The following is an 18,013-nucleotide window of genomic DNA, read 5'->3' as shown; positions in this document are numbered from 1 at the left end:
GTTTTCACTCACTACCAAATATGGTAGTGAGAGGAAGTCCACTGGCGGGCATTGGGAGAAGATGGAACGAGATTGATTTTGGCCTACATTCTGCAAATGTTCTCATTGATGAGATCTCAATACAGTTTTCTGTTCCCAAAACTAGAATCTGTTATGAACAGAGTGAACTAAGTTTTGTAGACTTTAGCTTTTGGCAAAGTTTTAAAAAATGGCGTTGTTTAGGAGTTCAAAGTCAAATTGAGTTATTGTACAAGCGGATTTCAGAGTAGGCGTTCCCTAATCGAAAAAATTAAGACGCATGCTAGAACGGGCCAATAGGATCTCGCTAGCTCGTGCTTGGATCTGCCCACCTCCTTGCTTGTTCTGCCCACTATCTGTTCCCATTGGAAACAACAGGCTGTGGTCTATCTTGGTTTGGTTATAAAAATCTTCGCCTCTACTGTGCACCATGACAGTGAATCCTGTAACTTTACAGCTGTTTATTACTGACTGTGTCAGTGTGAAAAGTAAGAGAATTAGCAAGGGGAAACTGACAGATCAATAAAGTTACATTGTCATACTGACTAATACCACTCACATTACACAGAAAAAACATCAGAATATCAATCTTCAATCATTTGGCCGATGGTTTCATCGTTTGATTCAGGTCTAGTTTGATTGAGGCAAAAATAATAGCTAATGTAAGCCAACTTCTGGCCAGCTCTCTCTCTCTCTCGCTAAACGGTACATCAAGGAGCGAATGCTAGCCAAGTTAATTTTCTTCTGAAACGGGACAAAACAAAGGCTACAAAACATTTCCATACAAACAACTGCTGTTAGTAGTAGTAGTAATAGAAGTAGAAGTAGAAACCTCATATCATTATCTGTCAGAGGCTACAGCTGACCTGGCTGTGGTAGATACTCACTAGCTTAGCTTATGTATTCACCTCAGTCGAGAGAGGATGAAACATTATCTAACGTTACATGACAGTTACAATACTAGCTCAGCACTGCAAATAACATCTAGTTGAGATTTTTTTTCTGTTAAGTTAAACAGCAGTTACCTTAGCTGCTACATCAGTCAACTAAAGAGTAGGCAGTTTCTGTTTTGCTACCTTTACAACTCGGGGAAAGAGTGCAACACGTACACACTGAACCATGCTCAACTCTCCCGTGCTGGTCCAGCCATCCAGAAGCTTTGCCTTCACACAGCCTGTCAGCCCGCTCTGTGGTGTCCTAAAGCACACCGGAGCCATGCTTTGTATCACATTCCATGTTAAAACTGGGGGCAACCAAAATGACATTTCAGAATGTGGGGAGGACATGTCCCTCCCCCCGTCCCCAGTGAAAGTTGCGCCCCTGCATTCAGTACAAACTGCCACTCAATGTAGAAAAGGTTATATCTAACTGAACGCACCTCTGACCTGTGTGTGTGTGTGTGTGTGTGTGTGTGTGTGTGTGTGTGTGTGTGTGTGTGTGTGTGTGTGTGTGTGTGTGTGTGTGTGGATGGAGAAGACTGGGAGGGAGTGGTATATTTCATCCCATCACTTCCCAAAATATTGCTAGTTGTCAGCTGCACTTGTGTTAACCTGGAAAAGGTGAGATTGTTTTCCATTATCCTCCTCTGAAAGGAACTCGTATGCCATCCAGGAGGAATGTGCAGCGCAAGCCCTCCACTACCAATCAAATTGGCACATTAAATTAAACTGATTTACCATAAATATTTGCATTTCAGTTCACCAATTAAACCAGATTCTTCACAATTTACTGTAAAACTGCAGCATGAGTCAGATACACATATATAAAAGACTTGATGGGGCTTTCATAATTCATGTCCACAAGTTATTTTGCAACCTGAGTGTAAGGCAATATCATGACAGATAACTTACCACAAAGGAGATGGTGGAGATCTCTGCTATTGTTCACCTTTTTAGGTACCAGTCTTAACGGTATCTGCACAAACAGTTCAGCAGTTCTTTTAAGATGATTGCTTAACTTTTAAGTTTTAAACAAGATGAATATGCTATATAAGCCTACCTATTTTATTAACACATACCACTTCAGTAATTGCATTTTAATTGCAATTACACAACGGGGACTGTTCCAATTATTCCGCGTGTGTAATAACATAAACCGCTATGCAATTGCAAAGCTATAACTACATTATTATGCATTAACAATGTTACCAAAGTAATAAGTGTTACTACACAGGCATAAGCAAATTACTGTTACCCATATGTTTAAATTGTTTAGAAAAAAATAAATGCATGAGGAGTTTGTTCCATCCTCTGTCTGAACCAATGATGTGTATAAACCCTGGATGACTGACAGGGGGCGCTGTATTGAAGCCACAGCCATCTTGGCACTCCTCAATTGTAAAAAATATTTTGGAAGCTATAGAAATGCATTTATTAATGTCTACATTCATTTCTGACATGTTTATTCTATTACAGACACCTTAATACATACTTTTACATTATATTATGTGAGCTAAACCTAAAAATAATAAAATAATAAAATGTTCCTTAAAGTATTTTTTTCTTCTAATGTTACTGTCCCCACTATAACAAAACAATACTTAAATACATGTAATTTTGTCCTTGAAACATTTAATTGAAATACTGTAGAATTCCATAAATTCCTGTAGAGGACTGCTCTACTAGAGAGTGCCAATATGGCCGACTGGTGGCTTCAAAGCCTCTCCATGGCAACTACACAACAGCATCTGCAACCGAGGGTTTATATATGTCATTGGTCTGAACAAATGGTTCATATATACACTAGCTGACTGACGGGGGGGTTGTTTGGAAGCCACGCGCCTCCATCCAGGCACACCCCCACCGTTGAAATATTTAGGAAGATATAGAAATGCATGTATTAATATCTACATTTGTTTTTGCCACTTTTATTCTATTACAGACACTTAATGCATACTTTTAAAGCTAAAGATGTAAAATAAAAAATATATAAAAACATTTTCCTGACAGTATAATTTATTTTATAGTACTGATGTTACTGTCCCTGTCACGGGTGTCGTAGGGTTTTGACCAAAACGCAGCGGGACTATGTACACTCATCTTCTTTTATTTAGGACAAAGAAGGAAAAACCAAAACAAACACGTATACAAAAACCACAACGACGATTAACAGTCCTGTAAGGCATGAAGCTATACATGGAAACAATCTCCCACAAAATCCCATGACAAAACACATACCTATTTATAGGACCTTAAATCAGAGGCAACGATAGGCAGCTGCCTCCAACTGAAGGCCCCAACACCAATTAACTAAACATAGAAATACAAACGACTAGACTGAACATAGAACTAAACTAACATAGAACAATAACCAAAACCCTGGACTAATAAATCAAATACCCCTCTACATAAACAACCACCCTGAACCATATAAACCAAATACCCCCTCTACATGAACACATACACAAACACACCCTGAACCACATAAAACAAATACCCCCTGCCACGTCCTGACCAAACTATAAGAACAAATAACCCCTTTACTGGTCAGGACGTGACAGTCCCCACTACAACAAACAAATACTTAAAGTAACTGCCCAATGTTTCCAGATTTCTATGAAATATGACCTATAATTACTTATAATATGAATTAAGTAGTTTCCCTTCAATATGAGAGAAATAGTTTTCCTTCCAATTTTTTTTTTATAAGTATGTTAAAAAGCAGCTTTTCTGTGGGCGTTTACTGGTCATTAAAAATATTCATGCAAGTAGTGTTTGGCTAGCTCATCCTCCTCTAGACTGCTGATTGGCCTGCTCATCCTCCTCAGGGAGATTACATCAGTGGCGATTTTAGCATGTAAATCTTGGTGGGGCCAACCCCCCCCCCGCCCCACCCCAAAAAACATGGGGATGCATTCCAGCAAAGCCACTACACAACACAACACTAAACAATACATTAATTGCACTATAATGGTGACAAACGGTGCCCACAAACTGTTAGGACCTACATAAAGCTGTCCCAAGAACAGCATCTTACCAATGCTACACCTGGCTTTCAGCGGAGCCTTGTCTGGCAGTTGAACAGTTCTTTCAGCCTCATTTACTGCCTTTAAAAAACATAGCTGATATGGCTGACTTGCTTAAGCAAATGTGGTTTCTACTGACAATTGAGATGTACAAACAATGGCATAAAGGGATGACAAGTGGATAAGAGGCAATCCGTAATTTCGATTAAGAGCTTGGACGGACGCAGTCAATATAACTATTTGTTCAGCTCTTTTGAAAATGTACAGCAACTGAATTCAGAACATGGGCCGTTCTTCCAGTATTCTCCCTGTACACCAAGTCAGAACCGTAGGATAAATAAAGGGGGCATATAAGCAGACAATTAAAGCTCTTATAATATTTGATGATTACATTTCTCTAAAACAGGTTATAGGCTACATGTGCACCACCAAGTCAGAACAGTAGGATAAATTATAAGGGAGAAAGGGACCAAATTATTAGGGTGATGCACATGGGCTACAATCAGCTTACTTCACAACATACACTTAGTATTACTTTCTTAGCTACAGTATACATATCTCCCTGGCATATTACATAATATATGCAGCAGCATACAAGACATTTTTGGACTCAACTTGTTGTGCTGTGCTCACTTATATTTACATTTAAGTCATTTAGCAGACGCTCTTATCCAGAGCGACTTACAAATTGGTGCATTCACCTTATGATATCCAGTGGAACAACCACTTTACATAGTACATCTAAATCTTTTAGGGGGGGGGTAGAAGGATTACTTTGTCCTATCCCAGGTATTCCTTAAAGAGGTGGGGTTTCAGGTGTCTCCGGAAGGTGGTGATTGACTCCGCTGTCCTGGCGTCGTGAGGGAGCTTGTTCCACCATAGGGGTGCCAGAGCAGCGAACAGTTTTGACTGGGCTGAGCGGGAACTGTACTTGAACAGTAAAGTGGCACGGCGGTCCTTCGTGGGCAAATTTTGTCATCAAACTTTGTCATCAAAGTCTGGTGTTCTCTGGATTTATGGTGGGAAAACAAGGTTGAATCCTGATGATGTCAGTGATCTTCAGGTCTTAGCTCTAGAAAGAGGCCTGAGTTCTCGACTTAGAATTCTGAGTTGGATGACCGTTCAAAACTTATTTTCCCAGTCTGAGCTAGTTTTTTTTCCTGAGTTCCCAGTTGTCTTGAACTCACTGAAGTCAGATTTCCCAATTCTGAGTTAACAGTTGTTTTGAGCGCAGCAGAAATCATGCTGGATTGACAGCATGACCAATGTGGAATGTTTATCATTTTAAGCTTGGAAAAGAGACCCATAAACCGAGAATTGGGACCATACAATCGCAAATTCAACAATGACTGGTTTGGAAGGAAACAATGGCTAACTGCAAGCATTGCAAAGTAATCACTAGCCTGCTATCCAGTGAATAGTATCTGCAATCCAGAGTTTATATACATCATTAGTCTGAACACATTGCATGATTTTAAAGTTCCTTCTGCCCTCTGCTGGTTACACATTTAATACATGGGTCACACAGAAAATAATCTATACTGTATCAAGTTATCTGTCCCATCTACAATACAAGAATACACAAGCTTTGTTGTTCAGTGAAGTGTCATTAGAGAACCATGGAAAGGTCATGGCAAAGTCTAAAACCTCAAACGCAGGGTAACATGACAATGGTTCCCCTTAGAGGTACTACTCTGAAAGGCTCTAACTCAGTATTTTGTGAAAAGCTATAGTGTAGTCTTGTTTCTACCATTGTTCATAACTGAGTACTTTGTTTAGCCAGGTTGGAACAACTGTGTGCAACATTGGCGTAAACATCATTCTGTCAGATCTGTTAAATCACAACAGGAATTGCAGCCATGCTCATGTATGATCACATGGAAAACGTAAAACTTCCTTAGCTCAAGAGATCAAGACACATAGGTGAAATGTATATGTCATTTATTTTAGAATAAAAAATGACATCCTGCATTGTGTATGAATATACAACTTTTAGAGTAATCCTTAACTCTAATAAAACAATCTGAAATAGTAATATAATAATTACATAGTTGAGAAAGGATTTAGTAAGGCATGAAGGTGGTAACATTCTATTCAACAGGCAAAAAAAAAGTTAAAAAACGAATCTGTTATGCTCTCCTCTGTGCAAGTGCATCCGACTTTTCAGTTTCAATCAAATCACTATCAATCAAATGAAATCAAACATGAACCACACAAAGGTTTAGATATAGTATATGTCTCTGTGTCCACCTTCATTAAGGACAAACACGTTGTGAAATATGGTCCCATAAACAGTTAAGTCATTTCAAGTTGTATAAACATGAAAGAGGAGGGCACAGTAGGCTCAGAATTACATTGAACAATTAAATGGTTCATTTAAATTGTTCATACAGTTGTTATAACCAACTTATAACCAACTTACAAGAAAATGATTGAACACAGTTAATGTTAAGAAACATTTTTGCCACATATTTGATAAACAAGTCATACATTCAATCAGTCTAAGAAAGTGCTTTTGATAAAGCAGAAATATGTATTTGATTTCTATTGATAAATAAATACTATAAAACAGCAGTCACACTGACATAACTAGGAGTATAACACGTATACAAAGCATCATAAATGACACGGCATGTAACAGAAATGTGCAAAGTGCTTAGTTCTAAATTAGTAGTACACATTTCAAAAGGAAGGCAACAAGTTGTTTTCTGTGGTATACTGTCATAAAGATATTTGTACTGTAAATATCAAGTTTCCATCATATTTTACTATTTAACTACTTGTAGGCAGCATAAATGTGAGATGCATAAAGTCATCTGACTATGCTGCTTACTCGTTGGGTCAACAAAATATTATTGCTAACTGTGACACATTGCACAAAGCAAATCCTTTAAAAATCTTTGCATTTTGTAAAAAATAATGTCACACTTTTAACATTTCCACAAAAAAAAACTATTCTGACCAGCAGTGTATTAAAATAAAGGACATCAGCCCATTTTAAATTGAAAAATAATCTAATATTAGCTTCGCTGATTAACCTCAGTACACACACAAAAATGGTTCTACAGTGCCTTCAGAAAGTATTGATACTCCTTGACTTATTCCACATTTTGTTGTGTTACAGTCTGAATTCAAAATGGATTACATTTATATTTCTTCTCACCCATCTACACACAATACCCCATAATGACAAAGTGAAAACATGTTTTTAGAACTTTTGCAAATGTATTGAAAGTGAAATACAGACATATCTAATTCACATAAGTATTCACACCCCGAAGTCAATACTTTGTAGAAGCACCTTTGGTGACGATTACAGCCTTGAGTCGTCTTGTGCAAAGCAGATACAGACATACTCATCTATATTTGGGGATTTTCTCCCATTCTTCCTTGCAGATTTTCTCAAGCTCTGTTAGATGGAGAGCGGCGGTGAACAGCAATCTTCAAGTCTTTCCGCACATTTTCAATGGGATTCAAGTCTGGGCTTTAGCTGGGCCCCTCAAGGACTTTCACATTCTTGTTCTGAAGCCATTTCAGCATTGCTTTTGCTGTATGCTTGGGGTCATTTGTCCTGTTAGAATGTAAATCTTTGCCCCAGTCTGTTGTTTGCACTCTAAAGCCAGTTCTCATCAAGGATTTGCCTGTATTTGGCTCCATTCATTGTTCTCTCTATCCTTACCAGTCTCCCAGTCCCAGCCGCTGAAAAGCATCCCCATAGCATGCTGCCACCGCCATGCTTCACGGTAGGGATGGTGTTCAATGTGTGATGAGTTATTGCTGTTTTTTCCAGACTTAGCGCTTTGCATTTAGGCCAAAGAGTCAAATGTTTGTCTCATCAGACCACAGAATATTTTTGTATTTCACTTGCCTTTTTGGCAAACTCCAGGTGTGTTGTCGTGCCTTTTTCTCAGGAGTGGCTTCAGTCTGGCCACAATCCCATAAAGCCTAGATTTGTGAAGTGCTGTAGACACGGTTGTCCTTCTGACAGGTTCTCCCATCTCAGCCAAGGAACTATAGTTCTATCAGAGTGGTCATTTGGTTCTTGGTCACCTGCCTTACCAAGGTCCTTCTTGCCTGGTTGGTCAGTTTGGTCAGATGGCCAGCTCTAGGCAGAGTCTGGGTAGTTCCATATTTTTCATCACAATTCTATCTCGGAGATCTATGGACAGTTCCTTGGACGTCATGGTATAGTTTCTGCTCAGACATGCAAGTTGTAGTGACATCTCAAGGATGATCAAAGGAAATTGGATGCATCTTAGCTCAATTTGGAGTGTTATAGCAAAGGAGTGTGAATACTTATGTTAAATGAATTATTTCTGTATTTGATTTTCAATAAATGTGCTTATATTTCTAAAAACATATTTTCACTTTGTCATTATGGGGTATCGATTTTGAATTCAGGCTGTAACACAACAAAATGTGGAATAAGTCATGGGGTATGAATACTTTCTGAAGGCACTGTATATAGTGCCACTGCCAAATAAGGGTAATTTGGCTTGTAACCATAGCGGAACCCTTTTTGAAGGTTCTATAAAGAACAATGTTCATAAGGTTCTAAATGGAACCTTTATAGTGCTATAAAGAGGGTTAGCCATATTATATTATCTTTAAAATTACATGGCCGTTATTGTGTTCATTTACAAGTTGAATCAGGTGTGCTAGCTCTGGACCGGCTGGGGGTCCCTGAGGAGAGAATTGAGATTTAGTCAACCATTGACACGAGGCCTTACATAAGTCTCTCACAAGACACTATTACTGGCCAGTCATATTTAACATGCAATGACATAACACAACAAATTATATCAACTGGAATGACACACTCTCGGCTGCACAAAAAGAGCTGTGAGCAAACCACGCCCCAAAATAATAGAATGAGCCGCCTCCCCTACATTTGAATTATCACTAAAAGATTAAAGCACTGTTTTCGGACCCGCAAAGAACCATTGAAGAGCTCAAATGGTTCTTTTGAGTCCTTATGGTACCACATAGAACCATCACCCTTACCAAAAAACCCTCTTTTCTAAGTGTGTTGATGTAAATACTACATAATGTCCAGTTTTGTGCTCAAAACCTCACAGTAACATTTGGATGTAATATTGCTTCTTTGGTTTACATAACACTCTTGACTGCTGAACATTAACATCATATTAATTGATAACCTTTCATTTATTCCTGGAACCAAATATTTGTCTGATGCGTGGTTCACGGCTCTTTCTTGGGTGTGTGTTGCTGTACCACTTCCTTAGAGCCACACCACAGGTACTGACAACCACACAACATGCCCCACCGAGACTCCACATGGTGGGCTTACGATTGAAAAAAAAGAACTGGAAAATAAAGGCCAGGACCACGTCGACGGTCCTCATCAAGGCCACAGGGCCGGCCTTCTCAATCTGAAGTGCTTTGGTGAGGAATGTTTGGCCAGCAATACCCAGGATTGCTATCAGCAAAAGGATCCACCTGTCTCTCCCACAGAATGGAATGGTCCATTCACCAAGTATAAACAAAGTGATGACACACTCAATGAAACCAATGACTGCATAGTACCACACAGACAGATAGTAGTGGACGCTTTTGCCCATTTTCCTGAGTATAACTAAAGAGCAGGCTGCTCCTAACGCTCCACCGAAGGCTGCAATAGTCCCCTTGAGATGATTGGTGTAGTCTCCCTCTATTCCCTCTATACGAGCACCAAATATGAAGGGAGGCCTGGCTATCATTATGACACCAGCCAACGTGAACACAGTGAAGACACAGTCCCAGATTGTGCATTTCTCTTTGAGGAAGATCCAGGCTAACAAGGCAGTGAACACTGGGTTGCTGAACATGATGACTGTTGCATCAGCCAGGGGCATCTGCTGTACTGCATAGAACAATAGGATCATGGCGTTGGAACCCAAGAACCCTCTCATCACCAAATAGATCCGCTTGTCTCTTGGTCCAAGGAAGCCAGTCCTGAAAAACAGAAAATTGATAGGTTCAATATTTGTATGGGATTATCAAGGTTCAAGGGGTCAAGTGGTCCAATATAGTATAAATACAGTTATGTAATAACTTACTTGTAATAGATAAGCATAGGCATCACAAACAGCATCTGGAAGAAGCAGCGAATGGCACTGATTTCTACAGCATGGACTCCATCTATTGTCTTCACCAGAAGAGCTATAATGGAGAAGAATACTGTTGCCAGCATGCCATAAAACAGGCCCAGTCCTGGACAATGTTTATTCTCTGAGGACAGAGGGAGAAGGACACATGAACTGGTTAAAATAGCTTGAATGGAACTGAACATTAACCTACTAAGAGGGAAGTAATTTAATATTTGTTTGTCTGAGATGGGATGGGGAAGAGGTACAGTATTCAAATGTGATATCAAAAGCCACTTCATTGAAAAGAGTCCCTGCTAAAGCTTAGTTACTAGCAGCTTTTAGACAAATTGAAAGCTGCAGGGTGATTTGAGGTGTTGATTATTAGATATATCTACCTGGGAGTTGGCCTGTCACACACTGTACCTACTGATTACTCATGTTTATTGCCAACATAGAAAGAGGGCAATGAACCAATGTCCCCTAAATGGAGGTAGACTCAAATTGAACAGGAAGTGTAAGGGGCCATTTTAGCCTGTACTGACTAGATATATGGAAAACAGTGTGGAAGGACGTAGAAGAGCATTACTCATCTGACAACAGACAACACCATTGTTAGACTTCCTTGTGAGTTTGATTTACACCCTGTGGGTGCTCATTCTTTCCCATTTTGTAATCATACCTTAAATCATGGTTCTCCAACAGTTAGATTGCAAGCTACCAGTGGCTCACAGCGCACCTACTGTATCAATAGCTCAGCCAATCTATTTTGAAAGTACATTCATTTTTTTCATGTGTTCCATCACAAACGGTCATAAACATAAAGCTCCCGGCTACTATCCAATCAAATCCACGTTGACAATATCCCTGGTTAGGCACTTTTGTCTTAAAAAGTCAAATGTGACACAGTCTGACAATTAATTTCCAGCAATATTTCCTCTGTCAAATAGCTGGCTATTTGTATGTAACCAGTTCAGTTGCCCCAGTATCTCTGTCTGAGAGACCTCTCTAACGCCCAGGAAGCTCAGATTCAATCTCCCATTCACCAGCTCTGCAAGCGTTATAAAAAAGTTCGTTACTCACCAAATATGGACTATCTCATTTACTCTCGTTACGGCCAGTATGGACATCCAAAAAAAGTATAAATATAAACGTACAAGCAACCGAAAAAATGCCTCTTCGGCACCACCAATGTATTGAGCTGTTGTAGACCTCCGACGTGTGCGTGGCTGTCACGTTCACTGTCCTCAAACTCCCTGTCATAAATAAGCCAAGGCGCAGCGTGCCGGTAATTCCACATCCTTTATTTTACGTGAAACTGAACAAAACAATAAACAGGATAAAACAGGATAAACAGAAATGAACGTGCCGCAACTGATGCGCACACAAAACACTCACAGAAAGAATAATTACCCACAACTACAGGTGGGGAAAAGGCTGCCTAAGTATGATTCCCAATCAGAGACAACGAATGACAGCTGCCTCTGATTGGAAACCATACTCGGCCAATAAAGAAAAAACAACATAGACATACAACACATAGAATGTCACACCCTGACCTAACCAAACAGAGAAAAACGACTCTCTCAGGTCAGGGCGTGACAGTGGCAGTAATATGTGAATTACATATGCATTTTTTTCGGCTACTTGTACATTTTTATTTCGACCTTTTTTTGGAATTACATACATACAGTGCCTTCAGAAATGATTTACACCCCTTGACTTTTTCCACATTTTGTTGTGTTCCAGCCTGAATTTAACATTTATTAAATTGAGATGTTTTGAGGCCTACTGAGTGGTGCAGTGGTCTAAGGCACTGCATCGTAGTGCTAGCTGTGCCACTAGATATCCTGGTTCGAGTCCAGGCTCTGTCTTAGCTGGCCGCGACCAGGAGACCCATGGAGCGGTGCACAATTGGCCCAGCGTCATCCGGGTTAGGGGAGGGTTTGGCCGGGATGTTCTTGTGCCATCGCGCACTAGTGACTAAGGCACTGCATCTCAGTGCTAGAGGCGTCACTACAGAAACCCTGGTTTGAATCCAGGCTGTATCACAACTGGCTGTGATTGGGAGTCCCATAGGGTGGCGCACAATTGGCCCAGCATCGTCTGGGTTTGGCCGGTGTAGGCTGTCATTGTAAATAAGAATTTGTTCTTATCTGACTTGCCTGGTTAAATAAATAAATAAAAATAAAAACATGGAGGATTTCCAATGCCTTGGAAAGAAGGGCAGCTATTGGTAGATGGCTAAAAATAAAAAAGCAGACAGTGAATACCCCTTTGAGCATGGTGAAGTTATTAATTACACTTTGGATGGTGTATCAATACACCCAGCCACAACAAAGATAGAGGCGTCCTTCTTAACTCAGTCGCTGGAGAGGAAGGAAACCTCTCAGGGATTTCACCATGATGCCAATTGTGACTTTAAACAGTTACAGAGTTGAATGGCTGTAATAGGAAAAAACTGAGGATGGATCAACAACATTGTAGTTACTCCACAATACTAACTTAATTGACAGAGTGAAAAGAAGGAAGCTTGTACAGCATACAAATATTCCAAAACATGCATCCTGACTGCAACAAGGCTCTAAAGTAATATTGCAAAAAAATGCGGCAAGTTATTCACTTTTTGACCTGAATATATGTTTGGGGCAAATCCAATAAACACATTACTGAGTACCAATCTCCATATTTCCAAGCATAGTGGTGGCTGCATCATGTTATGGGTATGCTTGTAATTGTTAAGGACTGCAGAGTTTTTCAGGACAAAAAATAACTGTAATGGAACAGGCAAAATCAGGCAAAATCCTGGCCTTTTCTGCTTTCCACCAGACACTGGGAGATTAATTCACCTTTCAGCAGGACAATAACCTAAAACACAAGAATGTGAATGTTCCCGAGTGGACGAGTTTCCGTTTTGATTAAATCTACTTGACCTGAAAATGGTTGTCTAGCAATCATCAACAACCAATTTGACAAAGCTTGAAGAATTTTTAAAAGAATAATGGTAAAATGTTGCACAATCCTGGTGTGGAAAGCTCTTACAGACTTACCCAGAAAGACTCAAAGCTGTAATCACTGCCAAAGGTGCTTCTACAAAGTATTGACTCAGGGGTGTGAATACTTGTAAATTAGATTTCTGTATTTCATTTTCAATACATTTCGCAAAAATTTCTAAAAACATGTTTTCATTTAGTCATTATGGGGTATTGTGTGTACATGTGTGAGTGTCACGTCCTGACCATAGTAAGATGTTATTTTCTATGGTAGAGTAGGTCAGGGCGTGACAGGGGGTGTTTTGTGTTTTTCTATGTTTTGCATATCTATATTTAGGATCTAGTTTTCTATTTCTATGTTGTTGTTTTTTGGGATGATCTCCAATTAGAGGCAGCTGGTCCTCGTTGTCTCTAATTGGAGATCATACTTAAGTAGGTTTTTTTTCCCACCTGTGTTTGTGGGTAGTCTTCTGTCTTCTGTTTAGTCTATGTACCTGACAGAACTGTGCGCTTTCGTTTTTCTCTTTGGTATTTTTCCTTTAGTGTTTTGAGTTATAATAAATATTCATCATGAGCAATAAACACGCTGCGCTTTAGTCCCCTCTCTACGACAGCAGTTACAGTGAGGGGAAAAACATATATTTAAACCATTTTGAATTCAGACTGTAACACAACAAAATATGTAATAAGTCAAGGGGTATGAATACTTTCTGAAGGCACTGTACTGGCCGTAACGGGAGTAAAGGAAGATACAGTGGGGGAAAAAAGTATTTGATCCCCTGCTGATTTTGTACGTTTGCCCTCTTACAAAGAAATGATCAGTCTCTAATTTTAATAGTAGGTTTATTTGAACAGTGAGAGACAGAATAACAACAAAAAAATCCAGAAAAACGCATGTCAAAAATGTTATAAAATGATTTGCATTTTAATGAGGGAAATAAGTATTTGACCCCTCTGCAAAACATGACTTAGTACTTGGTGGCAAAACCCTTGTTGGCAATCACAGAGGTCAGATGTTTCCTGTAGTTGGCCACCAGGTTTGCACACATCTCAGGAGGGATTTTGTCCCACTCCTCTTTGCAGATCTTCTCCAAGTCATTAAGGTTTCGAGGCTGACGTTTGGCAACTCGAACCTTCAGCTGCCTCCACAGATTTTCTATTGGATTAAGGTCTGGAGACTGGCTAGGCCACTCCAGGACCTTAATGTGCTTCTTCTTGAGCCACTCCTTTGTTGCCTTGGCCGTGTGTTTTGGGTCATTGTCATGCTGGAATACCCATCCACGACCCATTTTCAATGCCCTGGCTGAGGGAAGGAGGTTCTTACCCAAGATTTGACGGTACATGGCCCCGTCCATCATCCCTTTGATGCGGTGAAGTTGTCCTGTCCCCTTAAGCAGAAAAACACCCCCAAAGCATAATGTTTCCACCTCCATGTTTGACGGTGGAGATGGTGTTCTTGGGGTCATAGGCAGCATTCCTCCTCCTCCAAACACGGCGAGTTGAGTTGATGCCAAAGAGCTCCATTTTGGTCTCATCTGACCACAACACTTTCACCAGTTGTCCTCTGAGTCATTCAGATGTTCATTGGAAAACTTCAGACGGGCATGTATATGTATTCTTGAGCGGGGGGACCTTGCGGGCGCTGCAGGATTTCAGTCCTTCACGGCGTAGTGTGTTACCAATTGTGTTCTTGGTGGCTATGGTCCCAGCTGCCTTGAGATCATTGACAAGATCCTCCCGTGTAGTTCTGGGCTGATTCCTCACCGTTCTCTTGATCATTGCAACTCCACGAGGTGAAATATTGCATGGAGCCCCAGGCTGAGGGATATTGACAGTTCTTTTCTGTTTCTTCCATTTGCGAATAATCGCAACAAATGTTGTCACCTTCCCACTAAACTGCTTGGCGATGGTCTTGTAGCCCATTCCAGCCCTGTGTAGGTCTATAATCTTGTCCCTGACATCCTTGGAGAGCTCTTTGGTCTTGGCCATGGTGGAGAGTTTGGAATCTGATTGATTGATTGCTTCTGTGGACAGGTGTCTTTTATACAGGTAACAAGCTGAGATTAGGACCACTCCCTTTAAGAGTGTGCTCCTAATCTCAGCTCGTTACCTGTATAAAAGACACATGGGTGCCAGAAATCTTTCTGATTGAGAGGGGGTCAAATACTTATTTCCCTCATTAAAATGCAAATCAATTCATAACATTTTTGACATACGTTTTTCTGGATATTTTTGTTGTTATTCTGTCTCTCACTGTTCAAATAAACCTACCATTAAAATTATAGACTGATCCTTTCTTTGTCAGTGGGCAAACGTACAAAATCAGCAGGGGATCAAATACTTTTTCCCCCCACTGTAGTTGATCAGTGAAACATATTTGGTGAGTACAGAACGTATTTTGATATTATAACACTTGCAGAGCTGGTGAATGGGAGAGCTTCCTGGGTGTTAGAGAGGTCTCTAACGCACATCAATTTTTGTCGTTTCTCTATGAAAAAGTGTAATATGAGAGTAAAAAACAGAAGTCCCATACCAGGATTTTTTTTTTTTACTGAAAACAGAATTTGGGAAAACACAGAAGATAATTTTATGGCGCCTGTCATTCCAAATGCTGTTTATTAGCCATTACACTGAGTGTACAGAACATTGCCCTTGGAACAGCCTAAATTCGGCGGGGAATGGACTCTACAATGTGTCGAAAGCGTTCCACAGGAATGCTGGCCCATGTTGACTCCAATGCTTCCCACAGTTGTCAAGTTGGCTGGATGACCATTGGGTAGTGGACCATTCTTGATACACACGGGTAACTGTTGAGCGTGAAAAACCCAGCAGCATTGCAGTTCTTGAAATACTCAAACCGGTGCGCCTGGCAGCTACTTATCATACCACGTTCAAAGGCACTTCAATCTTTTGTCTTTCCCATTCAGTGAATGGCATTCACCCTCTGAAAGGCACACATTCTCCGTTTTCTCAAGGCTTAAAAATGCTGCTTTAACCTGTCTCCTCCCCTTCATCTACACAGCTTGAAGTGGATTTAACAAGTGACATCAATAAGGGATCATAGCTTTCACCTGGATTGACCTGGTCTGTCTGTCATGGAAAAAGCAGTTGTTCTTAATGTTTTGTACACTCAGTGTATCTTACCAGGTATAACAGAGAGCACCTCTTGTTGCCTACACCAAGTACCCGGGGAAGAGTTGCAGGGTAGAGAAGACAAGAATGTTCCTATTTGAAAGCTATATATGAAAATATATATAAGTAGCTACTACAATTTTTTTTAAGTTGAAAAGGTTATAAAAAATGATAGAAAAGGTTGGAGACCCCTCCCTGCCTTTTAAATTATAAGTGAGAAACCCATGTTACATGTTTTTAAATAAATGGCGAGGTATTTCCTGGTGTAAAAACTGGGTCCACCATCCATCCTAGAGGTTTGAGCTACATAATATAATTCATCCTGGTAGGAAAATGCCTCGTCATCCAATTTGAGGATGATGAAAATGTTTCAACGGATTACCATTCAATAATTCATAATCAAACAGATTAAAGTGGGGGTGAAGCGGCCACAATGATGCAATATAGGCTATTAGGTAGTTTAATCTGAAAGAGTTTGTGAGGCAATATTTATTACCAGCATAGTAATTAGAGAACCACGATTACGTCCGTTACATAATGTGCTGCTACGGAGGTCGTCATTGGCTACTCCACTGGTTATAATTTCTCATTCCCATCTACCTCAGGTCACACACCTTTACCTAGATGGATGCAGATCCAGCCATATAATGGACTGTGTTAATAAACCACAAACAAGTGTGTTCAAGTGGTTATGTTGGTAGACCTCTAAAGATAGCTTGCTAAATTATATAAATGTTCTCTAGTTTTAGCTTGAAGGCTACCTTTGGCAACTGTGTCTCCTGCGTCCGTTGAGATGGGATCCCCGCCGCCGCCAATTCTACAACACAAGGGAGGACATAATCTTTGCTTCGCACTACTTTCCACTGTTCTTGTCCTTGCCTCTTCATTACCCCGCTCATCATGACTGTTACTTTTTAAATTAATCCTCTGAGTAGTGTGTTCATCGTCGTCATCGCCAATTTTGTGAAATACAACTTTAATGTCCTCCTGTCTAAGGGGAACGGCCGATAGAACTCTGTCGTCTATACTATTACTGTCCTTCAAATCCCCCATTGTAAAATGCAACTGCAACAGGTGAGCATGCCTTGGATGTATTTTACACCCTTAATGTCAGAGAGTGAGTGAGTTGTCACACCGGTTTAATATGTAACCTTAGTGGCCACTGTAGAAGCATGCAATAGTTACTTTAACCACGGGGGGCAGCTTCAGTGGGCAGCTCTCCAGGGTCATGGCTAGAAGGGATCCATCTTTTGTCAAATTAACCTCAGATTTGACTTTTAGTAGCAGGTTAGGAGAATTAGTTTGAGGCTAGGAAAAAAGTTAGGGGTAGCTAAAATGCACAAAAAAATACACTTTTGACGTTAATTTGACAAAAGATGGATCCCTTCTAGCTGCGCTCAAGCCAATGACATACCGGTAAGGGGCAAGCCAGTTGGCCAACCAAAACGTTACACTAAATGCAGGTCTAGTTCAACGAACGGTTCAACCTTCACCTTATTCAAAAAATCTGAAAGAATAGTGGACATTATTGGGGTACTTAACTAAGGTGCTGTTCTTGTTATAGAATTATCAAGATTTGCATATGTGTAGGCCTGTGGAGACTGGTGGGAGGAGCTATAGGAGGATGGGCACATTGTAATGGCTGGAATGGAGTTTTTGGAACAGGGTCAAACATGGTTTCCATATGTTTGATACTGTTCCAATTATTCCATTCCAGGCATTACAATGAGCCCGTCCTCCTATAGCTCCTCCCACCAGCCGCCACTAGTGTAGGCTAATGCAATTGTGGTGTTTTATTAAACAAGGACATGAAGATGACG

The 18,013-nt window shown here is 40.3% G+C and overlaps 1 protein-coding gene across 1 annotated transcript; it reads right to left on the bottom strand.

Annotated features, from left to right (window-relative positions):
- Positions 1–5,906: 5,906 nt before the first annotated feature.
- Positions 5,907–17,346, bottom strand: slc35g1 (solute carrier family 35 member G1). Its single transcript, XM_014179259.2, has 3 exons — positions 16,955–17,346; positions 10,042–10,213; positions 5,907–9,937 (listed from the first exon to the last, which is right to left on the bottom strand). Exons 1-3 carry the CDS (start codon positions 17,244–17,246, stop codon positions 9,145–9,147), a joined length of 1,257 nt encoding a protein of 418 aa, XP_014034734.1. The 5' UTR covers positions 17,247–17,346; the 3' UTR covers positions 5,907–9,144.
- Positions 17,347–18,013: the final 667 nt, after the last annotated feature.

The sequence above is a fragment of the Salmo salar genome, chromosome ssa28, assembly GCF_905237065.1.
Source record: "Salmo salar chromosome ssa28, Ssal_v3.1, whole genome shotgun sequence".
NCBI lineage: Eukaryota > Metazoa > Chordata > Actinopteri > Salmoniformes > Salmonidae > Salmo > Salmo salar.
Note: the sequence above shows the minus strand (reverse complement) of the source record. Positions and strands in the feature narration are given on the sequence as shown.